Below are 24750 nucleotides of genomic sequence, written 5' to 3' on the forward strand. Positions count from 1 at the left end.
CATGTTGCTATTTGAGAAGAAGGGAAAAAGACAGAGAGAAAGAACGAAAGAAAAAAGAGCAACAACTGCAGGTTTGGATTTCAGCAGCTGCACCTTTCATTTTCACGACTTTAAGTGTGACGACGGCTCAGGGGGCTCGCAGGCTGGAAATGGCCTCAAACAATTTGGGCTGAGGCTTCTTTTCATCAGCTTTATTTGCTGTATTTCGCCAGGCCAGACCAGACCGGGCCACCCAGAGTTATACAACTTTCCTTTAAATTTTTGTTATTTTATATTTATCGCAGAGCCATCAAGGCAAAGACCACAAGGCAATTTCCATCTCCACACGACAAGGAAAACATTTAACGCCCAAATGTGTCCCGCCAGCCAGTTTATACAATATGCTACAATTCTCTGAGCTGAGAAATCTGTCAGTTGAGTCCAGTTGCTCCATTACGCATCACTAACCTTGTCTCAGGGGGTCCCCCCAAAATCATCTGATGTGGTTTGCCTGGCCAGAGCAGAAGCAGCGGTGTCAACAGTCACACTGGTGTTTAAGCTGCAGTTTGACAAAGACAATTTTTCTGTCTTCACAAACATGCACATGCACAACAGTTTTCTTCCACAGAGCGTGCACCGTTGCCAAGAAAAACTGCCACACATCATTAGCCGTCTCTGCCAGACATCTTTTTTTTTTTTTTTTCGGCTTCAGTCTGACAGTGATTTGCTGCTTTGTAACCCAAGTGACTCTCTGTCTCCCTCTTCAGGAGCAACAGCTTGTGGGCTCTCATGAGATCACGCCACTGATAATTGCATCACACCTTTCTAGGGTCAGCACTGCCTGCGACTGCTTCTACCTTGAATACACCGGGAAGTCTTTTTGTTCTGATTCACAATTGCATTCCTATCATGTGCTGCAGAGCTCCGCTGGTGGAGAAACTCCCCAGTATCCCATTTAAGCCTGTGCTTTTTAAATGAGCTCAACCACAGCGCCGTCACACTCATCATGTTGGCACAAACGGGTCTAAAGATTAGTGACCCTTGTGGCACATGCAGCTCTACAGAATCCCACTGTGAGAAAGGCTTTGGCTCAGTATAACCTGATGCAAGACAGAAAGGACAACAGCCGGTTGGAGTGTAATGATGATAGCTGTGGTTTGTTCCCAGCTGGAGTCACTGCAATCTGTCAGCGTCTCAAGTTGAGGTTTCCATCTGAATGCAGTGCAATTTAACTGAAATCTGCAGGCAAAAATTCAATGTAATGTGCATATCTATCCATTACTGGCAAGCAAATATTAGTTTAGTTTATGAACAGCTGGTGGCGCTAATTCTCCTGCCCAAAGCCAATAAACTATTGCAGAAGAATAAGAGGACGCACTACAGTGTTATTAAATGAGTGTCAATCAAACCTCAAACAAAGGAAAAATGTAGAAATCTGACGGAATTATGGCGGTTATGTTTGTTTCAGCATCAATCAATCAGTGATTGATACAGACGGATGTTTTCTGCTGGGTCCTTGTCCTGTTATGAGATCCCTGCTCGATGACGTAGTCAACACAGCCCCGACTTGTGAGACCCCCGAGCATCGTGTGTGGAAACCAGTTGCAGTTCGTTATCTGCCCACAGGGATGAGCAGTGATTTTGGACGCTGCTGCAGACTGCTGGTTTGCTCATTTTACTTTTTAAGTTTTTGGAAAGTTTTTGTCTTAAGCTAACATGTTTGCTCACTCGATTTAAATCAAGTGAGCAAACAAGAAAACTGAAGACGTCTCTGCTGCTCTTGCTAATTATTACGCATCCTTTCTGTGCCATGTAAGCACCAGAAGATGCATTATTCAAGAAAAACTGAGAGCGATAGGCGTGGGATTGTCTTCTGTGCAACTGATCTTCTGTTAACAAGGTATGTGTTTATCTTGTCAGAGTAGCCAACACATCAGCACCACAACATGCCAGGACAAACTGACACAATGTTTTTTTATACAGAGACTGAACACTGACGTGAAAACTGCAGAGAGCACAAAAGCCTCAGTTTGCTTGGTTTCAGTCAGTATGAAGTGTGTCTGTATGAAGATGTGTTGGACAAACACTGAATGCTGTCATACACCGACTGATGTCTTCAAGTCTTCTTGAGATGACGAGCCACGAGGGGAAAACCATTATTGGACAAGCCAAGAAATGGCAGTGATTTCAGGCAATTGCTTTCATTTTATACAGACGACATTGAGGAACATACGCGAGTCCTGAAGTCCTGAAGCGGTTTCTTTGAACAGGCGGCTCGATCTTTCATTCCTCTGGAGGTCTTAAAATGTATCATCAGGATAGTGAAAGTCAGACGCCAGGAGAGCTTGAACTTGACTGATTGTGTGTGTCTCCCTCAGTCAGTGATGGAGGATCTGCACTGACCAGTTCACAAAATGAGCCTCAAAACCTATTTGGCTTAAATACAACTCAATTTACCAGCAGGCACCAGCAGAAAAAAATGGCTGTGTCAGAGCGACATTACAATGAATTCTTATACTCTATTACACCTCCAGTTTACTGTCAAGTGGCGAGGCTTTAAACAGGAAGGTAAATAGCAGCCCACACGTCTCTCCTGGCTTTTCTCCAGACCATTTCTCATTATTGTTGTTGTTACATTTTCTAAGCTGAAGATTAATTTCCTGTGGGTGCCACATGTTCAACCAGGTGAAATTATTTATCGTGTGGAACAGATTTTTTTTTTTTTTTATTGAGAGGCAGATGAAGATGTTTATGAGATCTTAAAAGTCTAATGGTTAAAAACAAACAAACAAACAAACACCGTCCTCGGAAGTTTTTCCCAACAGACAGACTTTTAAAGGTTCTGATGTATCTTAAAGATCAACATTATCTCTTTTCTTCCAGCTTGCCTCAAGAGTTGCTGCCAAGTTAAGTGAGAGGGAGCACCGCTGTGACAACGGGTGAGATATCTCAGCTGAAATGAAGCCCACAGAAACAGGAAAGGTGCTATTTGTCTGTCAGAACCTGAGACGTCCGGACGACAAGTGTGGACACGAGAAGAAGGCAGAGCGACGATGCTGATGAGTGATTATTTGTTAGGAGGGTGTGGGTCAACAGATGTCATGATCTAAATCTGAGGACAGTGACCACCCACCTCCATATATTGTACTGCACAGAGGAGAAAAAACAACCTCACTGCTCTAAACCAATATTTATACCCAGAGCTGCAATGAAAATGAATATATAACGTAGGTACATCTGCTCCGAAGTGGCCAAAAATGGACTAATTCAGGTGTAAAGTGGCTAGAATCTAGAAGATTTCAGTCCTGGGTGATTTGGGGACACCTGTAGGTCACATAATTCTGGGCGCAGCAAAACAAACCATCATCATATTAATGAAGACGTCAGGCAGTAATTGGCCTTTTTCCATCAGACTGTGAGCAGCTGTGATCAAATTTTAAGCTGCATCCATGAGTGTGCAGACAGCAGCGCACAGTGACACTGAAAGGAGTTTGATACCTTACTAAGAAGTTGGAGGTGTGCCGCCTGCAGCTCTTCACCTAACAGCTCGCTGCTGCTCCTTCTTGTTTCGTGTCTAATGCACAACCTGTAAACAGCTACACAGAAAATAAAATGATGTGAAAGAAAGTAATGAATTCTGGTTTATTGAAAATGCAGTGTTTTGGTCATAAAGTTACTCATTTGTATAATAGTCAAATGTATGTGGACATGGATGTTCATCCACCTGTGACTTCATGAAACTTCACTCTCCTGCACGGCTTTCCTTTCCAAACTTGACTGCAGGGAATTGCTCCCATTCAACCACAGGAGCGTTTGAGAGGACAGATGCAGATTTTGAGTACATAGTCTGTCTTCAAATTCAGGGCTCTATGCAGAACAGTCAATTTATTCCTCACCAAAACCTGAAAAACCAGGTCTTTTGAACCTCGCTTTGTGCACAGCGATGCTGTGCGAGTGAAAGGACCTTCCTCAGATTGTTGCCACGAATTTTAATGCACACTGCTCTCTATAACGTCATCATATGCCACTGTATTAAATGGATCTACGGGGGCCGAGGCCAAAACATAAAAAAGCCAAAAGTTTGTAAATACACATTTCAGAGGAATCTAATCTAATAAATCAATGTCCTTCTGAAGCACTGTTAGCACTGGGAGAAAAGACAAATGACTGACGTTAAAGAGCACTCCAGACAGCGCACCGCGAAGCTTGAAAGGAGCTGGATTGAACTGATTGGATATATTTGGCTGTTAGACAATCACTGGTTCATCCATTGTGTTGCTTTCCATTAATTCATTTAAAGGGACTCTTTTTTTTTCCCGCAATGTGCTTGATGCACTGCACAAAAGGAAGAGTTTCAATCAAGAGAGAGTGAGCTTAATCTGTAACCGCTCAATTAAAACCCTGAACAACTCAGCCTCCTTCGAATGTATGAAGAAGCCTTTGATGGAGAAGGCGAAGGAGCAGGAGCGATACCTCAGCTGAGACCTCATGTTTTGGCCGTGCTGGATTAGTGTAAGAGGTGGAAGTATTCAGATCCTTTACTAAAGCAAAAATACTAATACTACACTGAAACGGTGTCACAATTACCCAGTAATAAATCAATAATTGGTTGTATTTGGTTGTTTCCGAGTCGGTCGTATTAACATCAGTGCTGTCATCTATTCTTCCATCCCTCACAATAAGATGATATTTCTAAGGGGGGGAAAAGCGTCGGCCGATGTCACAGTACGCTCTGTTTTCTCTCTTGAAAGTCAATGTTCACATGAACTTATGAGGTCACTTTGGTCTCACTGTGGTTCTAATCACAATTATTGAACATTGCAGATGCTTCCAGAAATATTCTCAAAGACAAACTGTTGTCTTCAGCCTTTCCTGGGGTTTAGCTTGCTGCAGTGTGTGTGTAGCTGGATTGCTACACACAGTGAAGGCAAAAGATAATTAATAATATTGTTAATTAACATGAACTGCTGTCCAGGGTTTTGGGAATTTTCCAATATAGATGTTCTGTTTGGTGAGGGAGCTGCAGCCAGTCTGGTGTCTCTGAAATGTTTAATTATGGTAGTGATTAGAGAACCGAACAGGGTCATTCATTGCTTATTTATGGGTTAAAAAGCATGACGGCAGAGTTATAGTAAACAGCTCAAACTTTGCAGCATGAAACAGTTTTGCTTAGAAGCAACTTTGAATTATCAGTAACATGGCACGGCAGGGTGAAATAAAACCTCTGCAGCTTTGGAAACCAGAGCGATTTTCATGAACAAATCAACATAAAAGTGAAAGCAGAGCAATGAGAAATGAGACGTCAACAGAATTGTGACAGTGAGGCGGTAATGGAAAAGCTTTGTCCACAATCTGAGGAATAAGAAACACATTGGAAAATGTATTTTCTGTTTACTGAAGAGCAGTGTGTCTCAGGGAGAAACGCATTCAGCTGTCTGATTCACTGCAGTGTGTGGTGGATGTTCACAGAGATCAAGTTTTAATGTGGAGGTAAGATTGTCAAATTATCAAAATGACCCAACAGCCTGCCATTTTTTCACTTCAGAAAGATGTGATGATGCAACTAAAGTCTCATCAGAGGAGGTTATATCCAAAACATCTCTCCGAAACAAAGTGAAAAAGACATGTTTCAACAAAGACTCAACATTATGGTCCCCACAGGCCACAATGATGGCTTCAGTTTTGCATCGTTTACAGTCTCAGTTGTGATGATTGTGTGATTACAGAGTTGGTGGTGTGAGGGTTAAAGGGTCTGTGCTTTGGGAATGTAACACTATCTGCAGCCCTGGCGCCAAAATAAAATGTTGGCATTGAAAGTTCCTGCAAACCACGGATATGTAAAGTTTGTACATCTCTTATGTATCATATCAACGTTTCTAGAATACGTAACGGCCACATGTATATGAGCTAACTTTTTCTCATCGGGAGGTGGAGGCGATGGTGGCGCCGTGACAGCTCGGCGAGACGACTATCAAACAGCAGACTATTGTTCAAGCTGTGTTCAGCTAAACTGGATGTTTTAAGCCCAATCATGATCTTTTTGTGTTGTGGGGCCTAAAACCTAACCAGATCTTAAACATGAGTTTAAGTCTTTGAACTGGCAATTAAGATAACACCGATAACGACATGACAAAGGTTTCTACTTTATAAACTCTTCTACGTACTGAATGTTCTGCATCTACAACTGGACATGAACACAACTCATCAGCCGGGCAATTATTTCCTTTGAATGTATGTGTTCAAAAAGGCTGCAGTATCCAAAAGAGAGAATCTACAGTATACAGGGTAAATGCATAATGGCCATCATTAAGAGATGTGTCATAGAGGAGCACACAAGCAGCATGAGTACCCTACAGCCCTTGTGTTACAGGCTAGAGCATTTTTAGTGAATCAAGCCTCCCACGTTGCTGCTTCCTGCAGCCTTTATTTTGCTCGACTTGGCCCTGAGTGATGTAAAAGTCGTCCGTACTGCTCATGTGTTTTTCAGAGCTACAGTTAAACTACAGTTAGCAACTCAATGCTGACTGGAGAACAATGGTGTTGAGACTGGGTATTGTCCCCAAGGTCATCTTCAGTGAATGCGTTGGTGCACCATGTGAGCAGATCTTCTGTTCAGGAATGCTGAGTCATGGTTGTTGAAAATCAGTAGTGAGGACTGATCTTTTGTTATGTTTTCCCTCAGGTGCTATAGGACTGCTCATGACTCACTGAAAGAACACAAAGTGAAAAAATAAAATGTACAAACGTCTCTCGCCATGACGTTTGTGTCAATCCCTGACAATCGAAGATAAAGCTTTTCTTTCTTCTGCAGACTGCTCTGCACTCAAACGCCACTGAACGTTACGCCGCTTTACGTCAGAGCACAATCAGCCTGACAATCTCTCTCTTACTTATGATGCTGTTGAATTACTGAACCGAATATTGTGATTTACTTTAGAAAACAGCCTGAGTAGAATCTTTTACGGCACTGTTACACCTTGTGATTGTCTTGTTGTGCCTCATGTATGGCTTTTATTTTGAAACTCTCTATATATGAACATCACCAAAATAAGGTAATTTTGGTTTAATATTTTCTATCATTCTGATTATGATCAATCCTGTCAGTGAGGTCCTATTAGATACTCTTAATTAGCATTAGCATAAAAGCTAATGTGAAAGGGCCTTTAATCATTAATTTCATTTTCATTAATTTCTCCTGTATTTGTCCTTCAATTATTCTGCAGTTGTTATTGATTTACTGACTAGAATCTAATAATTTTCTCATTTAGAAAGTCAAGCAGTAAACAGACGAGTCCTTCTTTTAGTTTAATGGCCAACAAAAAAACAAAAACATTCTGTGTAGGATGATACATGATTGGCACCAACATAATGATGAGTTACAGTTTTTAATAGTTCCATTACAATATTCCCACCATTCATAAGTTTAAAGGAAACTTACTGCAGACATGACACAACCCTGAGAAATAATCAAATCATCACTGCTGCTCAAGCCATCTGTCATTTTCCCTTCAAAGACCATCTTGATTTGATTTGCCCAAACATTTAGTGGTCACTTTGTTTTATTGTTCAAGATTGAAGCTTAACTGAAAAAACCTGTTAACAACCAGAAATAACTGACATGTGGTCGAATCACAATCTCACAAATAGCGTAGATACAGGACGATACTTCATGTAAAGCAGAAAACACACATATTATTGGTGACCTTGGTCCTGATAGATGCACCGTGGTCTCTGTGGAAGAAATGCAGCTGAATTTGCATTCATTAAACAGCAATAAGCAGGCATTAGCATTAATGAAATATGTTTAGACATGTTTTACAGTGGCACTCAGATAGAAATGAACCCTTGATAGCATGTCATTTATTCCATGCTGAATTTGCTGATGAAACTGTGTGACATTTCTTTTAGTTGACCGCCTTTCATACAATCTAATTATTGTTGGAGTTACAGATGGAGGTCTAATCACTAAAACAGAACAACTCAAAACCATTTGCATTAGATTAAAGGTGCTGTTTCAGTAAGAGTAAAAGCTTGTTAATTTGTGTGGATAGGAGGTTTATGTTGTGCTAAAACTGTATTCAGGGGTGCAGATAATTAGTATCTAATACTGAACATGTTTGGTTACATCTTAAGGTCCATCATGGTTGCCATAGCTGAAGGCTTGTCCACTTCTGTTTGCAAAATGAGCCCAAATGTTATCTCAGTTAATGACAACCCTTGAGCACCTTTCTCTTATCAATTTATGGGTAATTATGGCAGCCCTGTTGGTTTTCCTTTCAAGACGCTTTGATGTAATTCAAATGGAGCCCTGAAGACAGGAAGTGCCACAATATCTACAATTCAAATGAGAGCTGCATTAGCAGATTTTCTATGGGCCATTCTGATTTTGAATGTCACTGTGTGGGATGGATAGAAAAGGAGTCCATCTAGACTGTGGAGAGCTGACGGGGGATTTGTAGATTTACCAACAATGATAGACTGTACTACCATCGCCTGACAGCTGCACTCTGAAAAACCTCAAAATGCAGGGCAGAGGCCGTACGGGTGGCGTCCACCATTTGGAACTGAGTCTGTCTGACATGATCGTACAGGGTTGTTTCTCAGAGATGTCACAACTGCTGCTCCAAAAAACAACACCTGGATACACCAGGTGAAAGCGGTAGTGCATGCCTGTGTATGTGCGTGCATGTTCCTGCATGTGCACATGTATCGAGGAAGGTGTGAACGCTGATGTGTGGGACACAAAAGAAATGTAAACACTGTCTGTGCTTCACCGGTCGTAACCCCTGCTTCAGCCAGCTCCCACTCATCACATTTGGCAGCAGAGACAGCGCCATTCAACTGGATGCTGGCTTTCTTTCTTTGGATTCTGACCAAACAGAAAAACATCACTTTAACCCTGTGTTGTCCTGAGCGCACTGTTTCACAGCTGGTTTAATTGGGAAAAAAAAAAAAAGCTTCCTGTTTCTGTTTTTCAGGCTTTTGGCAGCATCTCCATTACAAAGTATGACACCAGAGAAGCGTTTGCAAAATTGGCCTAAAATTACCGGGGATGAAAACATGACTTAGACAGCAACCTCCATATAAATATGTACAACACATGTTAAAGACAACTAATGAGGGTTATATGATTACAGAGTTGGTCATCTGAGCATTACAAATACTGTGAACTGACAATAAAACACCAGATACATTAAATATGAATTACATTTAACAACAGATTTTGGCAGATGTGAGGTTTTCTATTGTTTATTACAATTACAATTAAATCTGACATGAATGCTATTTACAGGTTGGAAACTCATAATAACTCCAATAAGTCATAAATACAGTATACCTACAAAGCTAGAGCCAGGAGGCTATACGCTAACCTTAGCAGAAAGGCTCAAAATAGAGGGAATTAGCCAGCTTGGCTATGTTGAAGTTAAAGATATGCATAGTACACTAGAATATGTTTCTGAAGACATTGTTGGTAAGAAATGGGCAATGCAGTGACAGGATGTTGATTCATATCTTATCAGCATGGCCTAGTTTGACAATGTGATCTAATTTTCGTGATTCGGATGGACCCATTTATATAGAGTTGATTGGTTTGCATGATTGTGCAAATTCAGATACGGGAACTCGCCATGTTGTATCCATCGCGCACCAGGTCTGCTCTCCACAGAAAATGAATGGGATCCACCAGCTTGACATCCATCAATGGATCCACTGTGTCTGTGCCTTAAGTAATTTATGTGCGTTTTGTAAGTTACTTCATGAGCTTCAGAGGTACTGTTGCATGTGTGCACTTTCGACAGGGCCAGGCTGGATGTTGCCCCCTGCTATCAGTCTTCGTGCCAAGCTAGGCTAATCACCTCCTGGCTCTGCTGTCATGTCTGAGCGCTATGACATGAAGCTAGTCACTTCTCATATAACTCTCTGCAAGAAAACCACAAGGCATATGTCAAACCCAACTGTAAAACTATTCCTCAAAAATGTGATCGTGTCAGCTTTCCCAGAATAACAAATACAGAAAGTATCATTTGTTGAATTATTCTTTCTCTCCAGTGATAGGAACAAATGTCAACCACCTAAATTAACATAACATGTCCAGAGGCATCAGTTGTCCACTCATATTGCACATTCAGCCTTGAGTCACTCCAAAAAATACTATATTCATGTGTCTTCATGTGTAGTAGCTGTCCAAATGCTGACTGGTTTCCACCAAAGCTGCCAGCCTTGTCAGCCATGATCTGACAGGGACTGGGACTCACACCTGCAGCTTTCATGCAAAATCTTCCTCTTTCATCATCAGATGTGCACGGCTGTCTTCTGTTATTTGGCTGTGGTGTTTGGCACGTCGACAGATGACATTACAGCATGTGCCAGCACTGCCTGGCCTTGGCTGTAGGATAGGTAACAGACTGTGCCAAACACTGTTTGTGTCCATCCGTATTTTGAGTCTGTGTTTCCCCACATCAATTCATTAATTAGGTGTATTCATTATCATAAACGTGCGTGCCAAACAGACAGTCTGTCCTTTTGAATTCATTCAGTTGCTCGATTAAGACTTTCACACAATGAACCCAGGGCAGGAACATTTTCATTATTTTTATTTTCTTCTTGCAGCAGTTGTCTTGAGTGCAAACAATAATCTCATTCTTTCCACTTTTAATTGTCAGATTCAATTCATTGTGTTGTTGTTGTTGCCTTCCTCCGCAGCAACAAACTTGATCTCAGCATTGGCAGTCCTTGAAGCCATACTGCTATCTCTGACTTTGTGCTTGAACAGAAATGGGAAAGTTTTCCTGAAGGACTTTTGGAAGGTGGCTCCCATGAAACCATAAACTATGGGGTTGACCGAAGAGTTGGCGTAGGACATGCAGTTGGCCCACGTCTTGATCTTGTATGTGGCGTAGTTGGGTCGGTAGTTTGGATAGAAAGACTGGAAGAGGACGAAGATCTGGATGGGACCCCAGCAGATGGCGAAGAGGAGGACGATTACTACCACCATCTTGGACACTTTGCTCCTGATACTGATAGTTCTCTCGGACAGGAGGTTGACCTGAGGATGACAAGATGACATTTTATCAAGATGTGTTCTGACCGAAAGCGAAGCAAATTTTGAGTTAATCAGCCAGTACACCAACCAAGGCGGCTAACATTAAGAGCAGGAAAAAGACTATTATAATGTACCAGGAACCGCATTTTCACTTTTAAGTAGAAGTCATGTGATTATAACTGAGGGCAAAGGAAAGCAAACCTTGTCCGTACCTGATAGTTGTTATCTACAGGTTCTACGGTGGGCTGGCCCACCCTCTTCACCATCAGAGTGTAGCAGAAGGAAATAGTGAGGACAGGCAGCAGGTAGGCAGCAATAAACTGGTAGAGGATGAAAGCCCTCTCATGTGTCTTAGAGGGGAATCTCTCCATGCAGTACTGCCTTGGCCCGTACCAGTAACCCTCCTCTATACGCTGGTACATTAAAATCGGGGTGGACAGGATGAAGGAGCCTGGCCAAGACAAGGACAGAGTTAGTTAAAGTAGCTGAGACATTTGTTCTCTTCAATTCTCTGATGAATTTCATATGCAATTGCTCCTAATTCTTCATTAACTGTGTGGTGAATTAATTGAAAAATGAAGGTTAAATGTAACCAGAGCAAATGGTCATTTTCGTCAAACAGGCAGGACATACCAATCCAAATGCAGACGCTGACGATCATGGCTACTCTTGGGGTGCGGTGGCGGAGAGATTTCAGAGGGTAGACTGTGACGTAGCAGCGGTCGCCGCTCATAGCTGTCAGAGTGATACAGGTGGCTTGGACTGTCACCTTAGAAAGACAGTAAAACAGACGCATGATGTTCACGTCCATTGTGTTCTGTAAACGTGGAAATCACAAGATAGAGCTCACTCAGAAGAAACGCCTCTTAATAATAAACCAGAACTGCATGCACAGAAAAGCCACTGTGACTTGGATCAGCAGTTCTGTTTTGGTAGCAGTTCAAAAAGATCCCACAGATGCAAAGATACAGTATATTTTTATTCTAACCATAATGTAGGAGTCCAAAGACTTGTTCTAACAAGGCCGAAAAATCAGTTTTGTGCCTACATGGTCACTGCTGTGGTGTGTATCTCAACACCTCCTCATCCCGAGGAGTCACACACCAACACTGCCGGTTTGTTACGCTCCTCTGAGGCTCTGACATACGCAAAAGGCAACCTTCCTGTCAGAAAGCCTTTCTGATACAAAGCTAACATTATGAAGTAGCTGCAGTTGTGAAAAGCTTGCAGTTTGGTTAGTTCAAGACTACCTGGTCAGGTTTAGGAAAACATTGGTGGCTTTTGGTTCTTCTGATGAAGTTGCTATGAGCATCTAATATTGGCTTTACTTTGGGGTTATCTTAAAGCTCAGTGTGCCTCATACACATGGTAAAGGGTACCTTGTGTCGGCATATTGTTTTAAAAAAGCATGTGGCAATTGTTAAAGCTGTACAACAGATGTTAGATGATTATTTCCAGAGGTCAAAGCTACAAACGGTACATGTTTCCACAGTTTGTGCACAGGCCATTAAAGGCAGCCTATCACAAACTAATGAGATCTGCTCATAATGTTTGGTTGGCCCCAATTGGAACAGAAGTTGGCCATCACCTTTCTAATGTCATCCTGTGCATCCACTCTTATAGTTCCCCCCTCGTGTAGAAGCAAAGGGGAAGTTCAAGCAGCTTTTTTGTCCTCAAAATTATTTCAGACTCGTTCTCCAACTTCTTCAAACGAGCTCTCGTGCTTTTCAGCTGAAGAGAGCGCGGGAGGAGAAGGAGTGAGGAAACATACAGAGGAACAGGAAGAGGGGAAGCAGAGAGGAGGCTGCGTTCGCGATAAGTGTTTTTAATTAGCATATGAACTATGAAATCATTCAATGTCATTTCGAGGCTTCAGTGATGCCTGAGTCAATTAAAGCCTGGCACATCAGAAGAATGCTAATTCAAGGCAAAATCAGGCAGTTCACACAGTCCACCTGCTGATAAAAACACTTCATTTTTCTCAAATCTCATAGTTGTTAAAAAACACTCTGAGAGCCGTTTTCTTTATGTACGCATGTGTACATTGATTTTCAGCACAGCAGCCCTCATCACAAAAGGATATCTTCTTCACTTTGAATGCATGTACTTCTGAGGGCCATACTGTGCTTTGTGTTGGTGAATTAATCCATATTGCTTTGAAATATGTGCAGCATGGTGAGAAATGAGGGGTCAGAAGTTCTCTCTATACACTCTTTTCCAAATAGGATCTAATTCTGTCCCTCTTTTGTCCATGTATCTGCCAGTGCCTCTTTCTCTTTTTCTCTCTCCACCTCTTATCTGTGACTGTGAAGCCAGCACCCATTACCCTCCAGAGGTTTGGAGCACCACACCAGCCTTTCAAAGGATATGATGAGAGAGACAGAAAGGGGTCATGATGAGTTCAGTATTGGGGCCACTGAGGAAGTGGGCTCAATTTTTAAGACGCCTGCTGCATTAAGAACACCCTGCCCTGTTATCTTCAATGCTAATGTGTAATCAAAAGAAAAGCCATGGGCATTGCAAAGAGAATATATTTAGACCATCTCCATTTCTTCTCATTTCCTACAGTGAGATGAGGAAAGATTGGATTATGTTTTACAAAGGGTGGATTTTATGTTACACATCTTTCCTAAAACAATAGGGCGCGATTGTGTCTTTAAAGGGTCGGGTGAGAGAGTTCAAGATGGTGAAGATAATTCATGTGTGATTCAGGTTCCTGACAGGAAGAAGCACTTCCACCCAGCAAGTAAACACATTTAGCTTCATTAGGACATTCCTCTGTTGATTAGGCAGGACATGATCTGACAGATAATGTACATAAATAGTTGCACGTGATCAAAATGATTTACTTTTGACTTTATCTATTTGGGAAACATGATTATTATGCTTGACGTATGTTCATTATGCTTAGAATATGGGGAAACATCTAATCTAGCTCCGTCCAAATGCGTCGCTTTGAAGACTGTCCACACACGGTAAGAAAAATCTATGACATCTTTTATTTAAAGGATTATGGTGACCCATAGAATTAAATAAACATAATAAAGAATTATGCAATAGAACAAGTAATAAAGACACAAACTCATCTTTTACTATTTGTGAAAATGTAATTTATCGTGTTGCTTTGAAGAGAAGCCTAATTTATTCATGCAACCACTTTAAATATTCATTAAAAGAAATTCTATCATAAAGTCGAATGTTGCTGGTGGGCATTTCTCTAACTGGTGTCCTAACTCTGATTTTACTGACGTAAAACACTGTCATAGGTTGGAGAGGAGCTGTCTGTGTCTTTCTTTGCAACCATCACCTCTTACAGTAACACCACCATGATTTCTCAAGGCAACAGTGACCCAAACTGTAGAACTGCAAAGAAAAAAACTTTAAGAATAGAGAAGAGGATGTCAGAGGTGTGAAAAGTAGGACTCTGTCCTGATTTCAGTTGGTGAAGGTTGAAGGTCCTCAGGTCATGAGATAAAGAAACGAAATAAGGAGAAATGTATCTCACTTTCAAAGGGATTCACAGTACATGCTGTCTGAGTATTTTGCATACCTCCTCTTCAGTGCAGCAGTAACAGCGTCAGCAGGTGTCTGCAGCAGAGCTTCAGCATGTAGTTGCATAAAGTGTAAAGCCCTGTTAGCCCCTAGAGGCTGCAAAATTCATTACACCCCACCTGAACTTTTTAAAAACTGTTGGTTTAGCTTATTTAAGCTCCTTACCAGAGGCAGATATAAAAGTAAACTCTGGTGCGAGAGGACGGACCACTGACTTATTAAAAAAGGAGTCTGTCCCCCAGGTTTAATGAATTTTAGAAAATGTGTGTGGATAAGGGGCTTTTTTCCTGTCTTTATTCAGGAGCGTGGTCCTTCAATTTGAGAGCATGACTCATTGATTTTACCTTCAGATTTCATAATCCTCTCCCTCAAAGCCCTGCCCTTGCACTCGAATAGCCCCTGTTTGCACTTAGATTTGCTCTGCTTCTGCTCAAACTGTATGCTGGCGCTCAGATACTGTATATCACATATGTTGTTGCTTGCACAGGCTTCGTCCAGCGTCAGCCCTTCACCTCACACTCAGGCTGATTTTATGCTCTTTATGTGAGTCAGTGTGTCGTGCAATGGAAGACGTGATGCCAAAACACTGTTGTTTTTAACCTTGTTAACGGGACTTACATGTTTACACATACATGTACCGGTACTTTTCCACTATGTTGAGGAACAAAGGCATCAAAATGCACCATGGAGGTCACTGCCCCAACACTCCCATGATACAGACTCCAACACCAGCATTACCAGTTTTGGATGAGACCTGCTTGGACCTCCAGTTACAGGTAGCCCATTGCTTTTTTTTCAGGTTTCTGATTGGCCAACACAGCTTGGGTTAGGGTCAGGGTTATGTCACCGTCTTCATGTTCTTGACAGTGTTTGAGTTGTGTTTTTGCATTTTCATTATGATGGAGATTTTTGTTTTTTAACAGTGCTAGTGAGAACAAAGGAGGACAACGTCATTTTTCAGACATCTTGTGCAATAATCCTGTCAAAATTCCCCAACCAATAGAAGATGTACTGTTCTTAGAGCGTCTCTTATGGGTGGACACTCTTAAACCAGGTCCATCCACTCCAGCCATCCAAGCCTTTACCCTCTGTCACATAATACAGCTCTGTCTCTCAGCTGTCGAGATAATGAAAACACAAGGGCTTGAAAAGGAGAAAGTGAGCGGAAAAATTCTTTTCAAAGCCAAAATGTTGATGCCATCTGTTCAAGTAATTGCCGAGTCTTCAATCAATCGTCCTATCAAGTCCTTGGTCAGTCTCTGTTATGGTACAACCAGTTGCTCTATGTAAAGTAGAGGCAGTATTTGGGTAATCATGTCATGTTGCTTCAACAGAAACAGGCATCGTTCACTTCAGCTGCTGCTTCTCATCGTCGTCATTGAACTGTGTACATTTTGAAATATTACTCAGGTAACAGCCTATATGAATTTCAAAAGAGGGTCAGTTCTCCTGCCTAGTTAACCTTCTCTCAATAAATGGTGGCTTTAACGCACATGCAGGGTTGGACAATGAAAGGCAGAGAAAAACAGAAAGCTACAACAGAGGCCTGTTTGACAGACAATTGCTTTTTTGATCTCCAAAGGAGGAGGTCCAGGCTCAGTTGTTATCCTCAGGAGTCATTGATTCTCCAAAAGCAAGCTCACAGGTAGGTACTCGTCTCCATGTTCAGATGAATAAACTAAATCACGTCTCCGTGTTTTCAATTAAAAATGCTTTTAGCTTTCCCCTGCATGTGTTCTTGGCCTGCCTCTCAGACTGACATCTTACTCTTTTATGCTCAAATTAGTCCTTTAAATCTAGTCATTACGCATTCAGAAGAAAATTTCTTTTTTTTTATTGCCTGACACATCGTCTCCTCCTCCTCCTCCTCCTCCCTTCGAGCTTCATGCTGAAAGAAGTGCTGAACCCAATCTCCAAATAAAATAGCAAATTTATTAAATTCACCACATATTTTAATGAAGTCTCTCTTTTTTCTTTCCTAAGCTGACACCGTGGGGACTTTCAGAAGAGAAAAAATATTTTATTTAGGCCTAATGAGCGTATTAATTATTACTTTCACATTCTTAGAAAATGTATGTTATTTTTATTAGCCTCTATTAGTGTGAACAGACTCAAAAAAACATGGAAAATTCCTAATGATGGTTAGATACGAGGGCCACCAGCTGATGGTCTAAATGTGGCATTACTCGACAGGCTGTTTATTAACTTAACAGGATACCAGTCTCCCCCAACTTCTTTTAGACCCTCAGTGACAGTAAAGCCTTTTCAAGCTGTCAGGGTCTGGGTGTCGATTGAACATATTTTTGGAGTACTTTATAGTTATCAGAGTGTGGTTTAGTGTAATTGCAGTGTAGCACAGAAACATGGCCTTTTAAGATCTGAGCGTTCGCCCACTCATTGTCACATGCTGTGCATATGAGGGCATTTTAATTGAATTTCCCCTTTGAACAAGTTGCATGGAGCCAAGGTTGTGGCTTTGAATCTTGATGCATTTTCACAAGCAAGATTTATATGTGTAATAACTACAGTGACTACCAGGAGTTCATGTTCAACACTGTATAACTTTACAGCATAATCTGTCATTGCAGGGTGGGTGAATGTCAGTGCTTACTATGTGCATCTGTCACAGTCTACCTCTCTGTCCCACCTCTCCCGAGACCCTTCACCGCCTTTTTCCATCCGTCCACCAAATGTCCTCAGGCTTTCCCTCCTTTCCACATCAACTGACTGCCCCACCCATCCACACACCTGGTCCCACTCCGATCCTTCCTCTGCTCAGCTGTTTCCAAGCCTTCATCGCCAACCAGCATCTCATTTCCTCGTCAGCTCTGCAGATACTTAACAGACCTATTCCCACTCAAACTCAGGTTGTCTGAGTTGCTTCCTTGCTTTATGGTCTTTGGTTTCAAGCTTCTGGCTCCTGAATCTTACCTGAACCTGCTTTCATGCCTGTATCAATACCTGCCTGCTTACCAGGACCTGCCTGTAAGCCTTTATTCAGTAATAAATCAATGAAATAATCTTTTCTCTTCCTCATCGTTGTGACAGCACCAGCCCATATTTTTATATCAGAGTCTACAGAGTGTTTTAGCATCTTTCAGGTCATTGTTTTGGTTTTATGGCCCACAACTTTATTGTCTTGGCCGACCCAATTTCCATCTCACATTTCCCAAATCTCAACTACGCGTTGCTGGGACTAATGCGTCAAGCAAATTCATTGGTTGATTCAACCAGGACCTAGGTTCATGACAAAAACAAATGGAAATATACAACATACAATTGTAAAAGAAACAGCTGTACTTTTGGGTAACATCACGAAGCTGCGATCCCATTAGTTAGTCAGACAAACGAGGTCAAAGTTGAAACTGAATTGAACTTCAGTACCAGCGCAGCAGCAAGTCGTAAAATCAGAGTGGTGTGTAGCATCTGTGTTAGCAGTGCCTCAAGACTCCAGCAAACCACCACGACACCATGTGTAGAGGGTTTAATGGTCCCTTAAGGGCTGCTGCTGGTTAGCTGGGTCAGATGGTGGCACATGTACTCCATACATCTCTCTACCCCAGTTCCTCACTGCCTCTGTCCCTGTCCAACAAAGGCAAAATGCCAGAAAAATTATTAAAAACAGAAATCTACAACTTGTGGAACCACGTTGTTCTGAGTCATGAAAACTGCTTCCTGCTTCTCTTCCCGACCGTCTTTTCTGTTGGAGTTTGATTGTTGCTTGGACATCCATATGGTTGCTTTGAGCTATACTTTGATGTGTGAATGAAACTCCTTTCATTCGAACTCCTTTGAAAACTAGAAGTAAATGCAACAGTGGCACTTTTTGATTGAAGCTTTCTGGAGACAGTTCTCCACTGTCATTCTTAAAAAGGACAGGCTGTGGCCTCTTAGAGTGGATTAAAAAGGTTGGTGTTTCTATGACTCACAATTGAGTTACGAAACCAGCACACATTTGGCTGCTCCTGGTGAACAGCATTTGATTTTACCGAGGTTGTAAATGTCATCACTGAGAGGAAATTTACCGAATTATTCTATTAGAAGTTTGTCCAGTTCAAGGGCAAATCCAACATGTTTGACCAACGTGTTTTTCAGTGCCCGCTGAGGAAAGCACAGTGAGATAGCACTTCTGTGAAAGCACATTGTCACATCATGATTGTGGTAAGATTGAAAAACATGAGGCACTTTTTTTTTACCTGCTGTAGAAAGGCAACAAATTTGCACATGAAGTTGCCAAAGATCCATCCAGGGAGAGGATAGAGGGTGGCCGTGAAGGGGACGCAGCACACCAAGAAGATGATGTCAGTGGCAGCCAGGTTTGCTGCACAGAGAGAAACAGCACACAGGATGTGAGAGTACAGTGCTTTACAGATCCAAGGCTGTGCCAGGCAAACACGGCACAGGCTCTTCAGTGATTTTTTAAGAGAAACATCTAACCGCCATCCTAATGGTGGACGTGCTTTTAATTAACTGACAAAAATTGGTATGCTGTGTTATTATACTGCCTTTACAGAATGTGCAGGCTCGACTGCACCACATTAGAGCTTAAGCAATTAACAGTTGATCCACAAAAAATGAATTAGTTAATAGTCATGCAAGTCGTAAAATATACCAAATAAATATTTGCTGGATTTATTAGTATTCGATGCAACAAGTCCTCCAAATTAAACAACAAATACGTCGTCCATGGCCTGTAGAGGCTTTTACTGATCTGATGCCAGTATTGACAGGACAACGTTTTTGTCTGTGCATCCTCAAACTGTTAAAAACCACGTTGAAAAATGTCCATGGTGAATCATCCATTCACCCGGACCTCCTCCCTACATGGACTTTGTCACATTATGACAACATCATCCTGTTTCCTCCTTTGCTCCCTCACAGTCTCTTTCCATGAGTTTGATGTAAATAACTTGAGTGTTTTGCACAGTTCATCCAATAAAACAAGACAATTTTGTGAAATTTTACAGACCAAACAACTGATTAATCGAGAAAATTTAAACAGATTAATCCATAGTGGAAATAATCTTTAGTGGCAGCCCTCCTCTCGGACCGTACTAATTCCCAGGTCTTCAAATACAGATGTGTTGTCCCACCCCTCAACATCTCATAGGTACAAGGAACCCCGTGTGAGACACACCAGGCTTTCAAATAACAACATAAACACATCCGCAGCAATATTAGACGCTCAGAGCAAGGTGACGTAGTATAAAGTGCAAAAAAACCTTCACTCAGAGAGAAGGTTGGGGTGGGTGGATGGGTAAAACCTTCACCCAGGGGGCTGCTGTTCCTCTCCACTGTATCGTGATGTACCATTGGTGGACAGGACAACAGGCAGCACCTGCACATCTAATGCAATTCATTCCAACTCCCATGCAGCAAACATTACCTCCCTGAAGGTTATAATGTTTAGTTTTGTGGACATTGTGTTCATTGAATTGTTTCTGTCCCCCCCACAGGACTGTTGGTGGCCTTCTACTTCAACTGAGGTCAAGTTTTAGGAGATTACTCCAGACTCTCCACCTGTTTATATGATGAATTGCTGTACAGGTGCTCCTAGAAAAACAAGCCCACGGCGGCTCATTGACTGACAACAGGTCGCACAGTATACCTGCACGCACAGACACTTCAAAAAACACATCATTTAAATCCACACTGCCGACCTAATACCTCTGTATGACATTCCTGTTTAAGCAGAGCCCTTGCAGTGATAACCTCTGCTGTCTGATCTCGTTTCCCTCTTTCCCTTTTTAATCTGTCACTCGGACAAATATGCCGCACAGTTTCCTCTTTGTTCTACTGATCAAATCACATCATAGCGGAAGGACCATTATGTTGAAGGGTGGGCAGATGGCGCAGGGGCTAATCTAATGTTGCTGAATATTAAACAGTTTCATTGCTGTGGCCTTGGGATATTATACATCCATCCTGATCAAATTCTTGTTGTATACACAGTGCATCATGCAAACACAGACACAAATTATTTCTATAGTAAATCACAGAAATGCATAAACTGCTTTGCCTCATTTCCACATCACGAGGAGCGTTCATTTAAATATATATATGTGTCTATTGATTTTTTATTATTTTAATTCTCATCCTCTGCGGACCTTATTCTTGTGACAGGTGACGTCGCAGCTCTGCCAGACATGCTGTAATTGACTTCAACAACAAACATCAATCACCCAGGCTTCAAGTCAATGTGCACTGAAAACCAAAGCAGGCATAAGGCAGTTGCATGGTTGATTATTTTTGTGCTGCTGCCTGACTTAGCCAGGACTCCCTTGATCCTTAATCTAAATCTCAAATTTAAGTCGGACCGATCCTTTAATAAAGGTTAAAAAAAACGTGCTCTCGTGATTTCTCTTCTTTTACCTGATACAATTGAGACTGATTAAATCTCTCAGAAATCTGTAAGTGCATTTCCATCCACCTCTTTTCAGCGCGCACTAAAAAACCTGGAGTGGAAACGCAGAGAAATTCAAGAAAAATGTCAAGATTTCACAAAAGGGTTTTTATATTTCACATCAAAGAGCAATGGAAAAGGACTTGGCAAATAAATGAAGATGCACGCGGAGCATGTGACTTAAACGCCACTCAGGCTTCCACCGATGAGACGGAAACATCAGATTTACACGGACCAATGAGGAGACTGTTACATTCCTCAAATCATAACATGAAACAAAAATAAGCTTAAATCATGTTTTCTACATTGTTTTCCATCATTTGGGGTTTGACTCTTTGTATTATCATCTTGTTGCACCCTCTTCTTCTTCAATGGTTTAATGGCACCTGCCAATTATCATTTAGCAGTAGTGGATGGAAATGTGGATGAATGGCTCTTTCTTTTGAGGATTTTCAGGATATTTGGTGAAATGTGGGGTTATATTTGGATATAAACTCTTTCCACACTGAGTATTTTTGGTATGAAACCAAAAGAAATTGAGATGATGGCAACAAATTTAGTAGCAACTCTGTTTTAACTTTCAGCACATTTTATTGTTGATGACTTTACTGTCATGAAACCCCTCAGAGCTCTCTGCACGGTAGCCGACCTCTGCAAATAAACAAAAACAAGCAAAGCACATTTTCAAGCCCTGAGCTCTTGAGCTGTAAAAAATGTTTACTTGCACAAATTAATTATTGCAAATGCCACCAGCAGATAGTTATTTTTCCTGGTTATTTAATTTCTTCTTAAGTGTCCCGACTTCAGTTCCAATTCAGGGCACGTCTGACTGCCCGTCTCTTCCTCTAATGTTAAAAATGAAGCCTGTAATGAACATGGACGTTCTTGTGCATAGCCTCATGTCAACTGGGCAAATGGACAGTGAGTGAAATTACTCTGAGCTACCTTTTGAACCCCTGAAGCTCTTTTGAAGCTGCTGTTGGCGCAGAATGAAGCGTGACAGCACAGATGAAAGAGACAGAGACACGCATCAAATAACTATATGATACATTTGAAGTTTGCACACGGGGAGTTTGTGATAACGTACACATCCTAGCCCACTGATCTGCAAGATTTCCTGAGTTTGAATCTGTTTTTTGCGTCTGTTCCTGTCACAAAATACCAGAGCTGAGAAATACCAACAGAAACATTTAACTCACCTATGTAGAAGTTGGTCGCCGTCCTCATCTGCCTGTGTTTGGAAATGACATAAATAACCAGAGAGTTGCCCACCAGTCCGACCAGCATGATGAGGGCGAAGAAGAGAGGGACCAGCCAGGCGTCCGTGAGGAAGGGGTGCTGATCTCCTTCATCCTCCTCATCATCCCTGCGTCTTCCCAGAGAGAAGTTTGCCTCGGAGGCGTTGATCCAGACCTGCTCAGTGGAGTTCCAGAGCTCCTCGGAGGAGTACATTGTGACAGGAGGATTGTCAGTGAAGTGAGAGACAAAGTGCTGATTGTGAGAGATATGAGAGAAGAGAGTGAGTGTTTATGTGAGATGTTCAGCCTCCTGGGTGTCCTCAGGTTAAAGGAAGAAGTATGGAGAGGAGAGGGTAGGTGCAGTAATGAGTGGTGAACAGAGGTACGAGGTAGGCAGAGATGATGATGATGGAGGAGAGCGTGTCTGAGGAAAGACTGAGACTGATTGAAAGAGAGCAGCGAAAAGTTTACAAGGGGAATGAAAGAGTGATAGGAGTGATAGAGGAGACAGAGAGAAAAATGGGACGGATAAGAAGGGACACAGATCCCTCAAGTTGTGAAGCGGTGTTCACTTCAGTGCAATAAGGGAGAAATTGAATAGCAGGTGAGCGAAAGAGGAGAAAGTGCTTCTTTTGTGCAGATCAGGTTGAATGAATGCTGCCACGACATCGCGCCTCAGAGCTTTAAAGCATGCTGTGCCTCTGACTCGCAAGATAAGCAAGCCTCCAGGCAGCCCAGGGGATTTGTTCAGAAGGAGCAGAGTGTGTGCTGAGAGGCAGACAAATGTCTTCTATGAGCTCGGTTATCAAATACCCAAAGGTAAACAATCCACCGTACTCGCAGCTTCCTTTTCTTTTTTCACCTCTCTTTGTTCCACTCTCCGTAGTGAGGTTCAAGCATTTCTCTCTCTCCGTATCTTAACCTTCCATTCAGGGTTTTTGTTTTGGAGGACGGAAGAGTCACTTCATTCAAAGAGAACCTCGGCTTGTGTGGGAGTTGATATTTGCTCTACAACCTTGACAAAAGAAGACAACACGCTTTGTGTGTAAAAAAAAAAAAAAAAAAAAAAAACAAAAGAGAGGAAAAACCTCAAGCATCATCCAGCGTTCATTCTTCCAGCACGCCTGAGTTTACTGTAATGTTTCAGCGAGAGCAGCCTTGACTTTGAGGGAGCTTGAGAGAGCAGAGAGCGGAGGAGATGCTGACGGCTTTATAGTACGAGAAAGAGCAAGGATGCACAGACGCAGTGGGGAGGGGAGGCGCACACACACACACACACACACACACACACAGAGTCTGAATGCACGTGGGCTACAGCATGATTCTGGGATAAATAGCTAATGTCAGGGTCTCCTAGCAACGTTATCCCTCAATCCATCTTTTTGTACCAATTTGCCCAAAAAACACACTCTCTCTCTCTCTCTCTCTCTCTCTCTCTCTCTCTCTCTCTCTCTCTCTCTCTCGCTCTCCTCATTCAGTTCCACAGGGAATCACATTAACATAACTCCTGCAGCTCACACGGTTAACATACCTCCACACAGAAAAAGTGTAGACAGGAAGCTGTATCGCGGTCGGGTTACAGCTCAGGTTTAACCCTGGAAAAGCCTCGAGATAAATTCAAAATACATGTACTCATAAACATCAGCGTGAAGCACAGAAACTCTCCTCAAAGGTCATTATTACTTTATGTATTCAAGATAATATTTAATAATAGATCATATTTTCTGTATGTTGTCCTTGAAAAAGATCATGGCTGGATAGAATAAAAGAATTGGGAACAAATAACTGGTGTGTAGGTATTTAGATATTTACTATCTGATTTCCAGCAGCCATGAAAAATTTACGGATGTGCATATTCGTTAACTTTGTGTTGGTCAACCAATGAGCTGCAGTTTATACACGCTGGCAATTCGTAACAAATTAAGTGGTCAAGTATATAAAAAATGAATAATAAAATAATGTTCTGGTGTTATGTTGGACTTAACTGCAAGCAGTACAATGGTAACCAGTGATAGCTGCACCCAAACATACAATACTAATGAGTACCAAGAAAATACCAATGTGTATGCCAGCAGGGCTGCTGCCCAATGCTAATGCACAGACTACAAGGCCGGCGTGTACTGCCAGATGCAAGATCTGCTGCCTCAAGCCAAGGCAACAGATGCTATGAGCTCACTGCCTTGCAAGATTTTAAAACCTAACTAGAGGGAAGGAGAGTAACTCATGCCAGCCCACCAGATGCAAAGCCAAGGGAGGGAGGTAGGCGTCATCTCATATCTGGGATGACTGATGTCCACCCACCGAATTGTTAATGCACCTTCAGGCAGGAACCTGCACAAGCTGTGATGGACAGAGACAGTCTCCATTCTCTCAGCCTCGTGGTAGGAGCCAGAATCCAGAATCAGCAGGTAAGCGATCAACTGTGACCTTCTACAGGGCCTTGAGAATCAGCTCCATGGCTTCCTACATGTGTCCAAACACCCTTAAGGATTGGAGAAACCAGTGTGTGGTCCTCTGGTCAACTGGTCTTTCCC

General features: G+C 42.0%; 1 protein-coding gene across 1 annotated transcript; it reads right to left on the bottom strand.

Annotated features, from left to right (window-relative positions):
• Positions 1 to 7271: 7271 nt before the first annotated feature.
• Positions 7272 to 23384, bottom strand: kiss1ra (KISS1 receptor a). The gene is made up of 5 exons (XM_076745590.1): positions 22178 to 23384; positions 18772 to 18896; positions 11657 to 11792; positions 11236 to 11474; positions 7272 to 11026 (listed from the first exon to the last, which is right to left on the bottom strand). The coding sequence occupies exons 1-5, from the start codon at positions 22428 to 22430 to the stop codon at positions 10646 to 10648; spliced, it is 1134 nt and encodes a 377-aa protein (XP_076601705.1). The 5' UTR covers positions 22431 to 23384; the 3' UTR covers positions 7272 to 10645.
• Positions 23385 to 24750: the final 1366 nt, after the last annotated feature.

This window comes from Chaetodon auriga, chromosome 12 (genome assembly GCF_051107435.1).
Source record: "Chaetodon auriga isolate fChaAug3 chromosome 12, fChaAug3.hap1, whole genome shotgun sequence".
NCBI classification, from domain to species: domain Eukaryota; kingdom Metazoa; phylum Chordata; class Actinopteri; order Chaetodontiformes; family Chaetodontidae; genus Chaetodon; species Chaetodon auriga.

Bases quoted from the DNA above. Each gene is read 5' to 3' on its own strand.
- kiss1ra (XM_076745590.1), bottom strand. From the start codon at position 22,430: ATGTACTCCTCCGAGGAGCTCTGGAACTCCACTGAGCAGGTCTGGATC. The intron at 18,897-22,177 runs GTGAGTTAAATG...CTCTCTGTGCAG, and splicing joins GGCGACCAACTTCTACATAG to CAAACCTGGCTGCCACTGAC. The intron at 11,793-18,771 runs GTAAAAAAAAAG...TGTCTTTCTAAG, and splicing joins TTGTTGCCTTTCTACAGCAG to GTGACAGTCCAAGCCACCTG.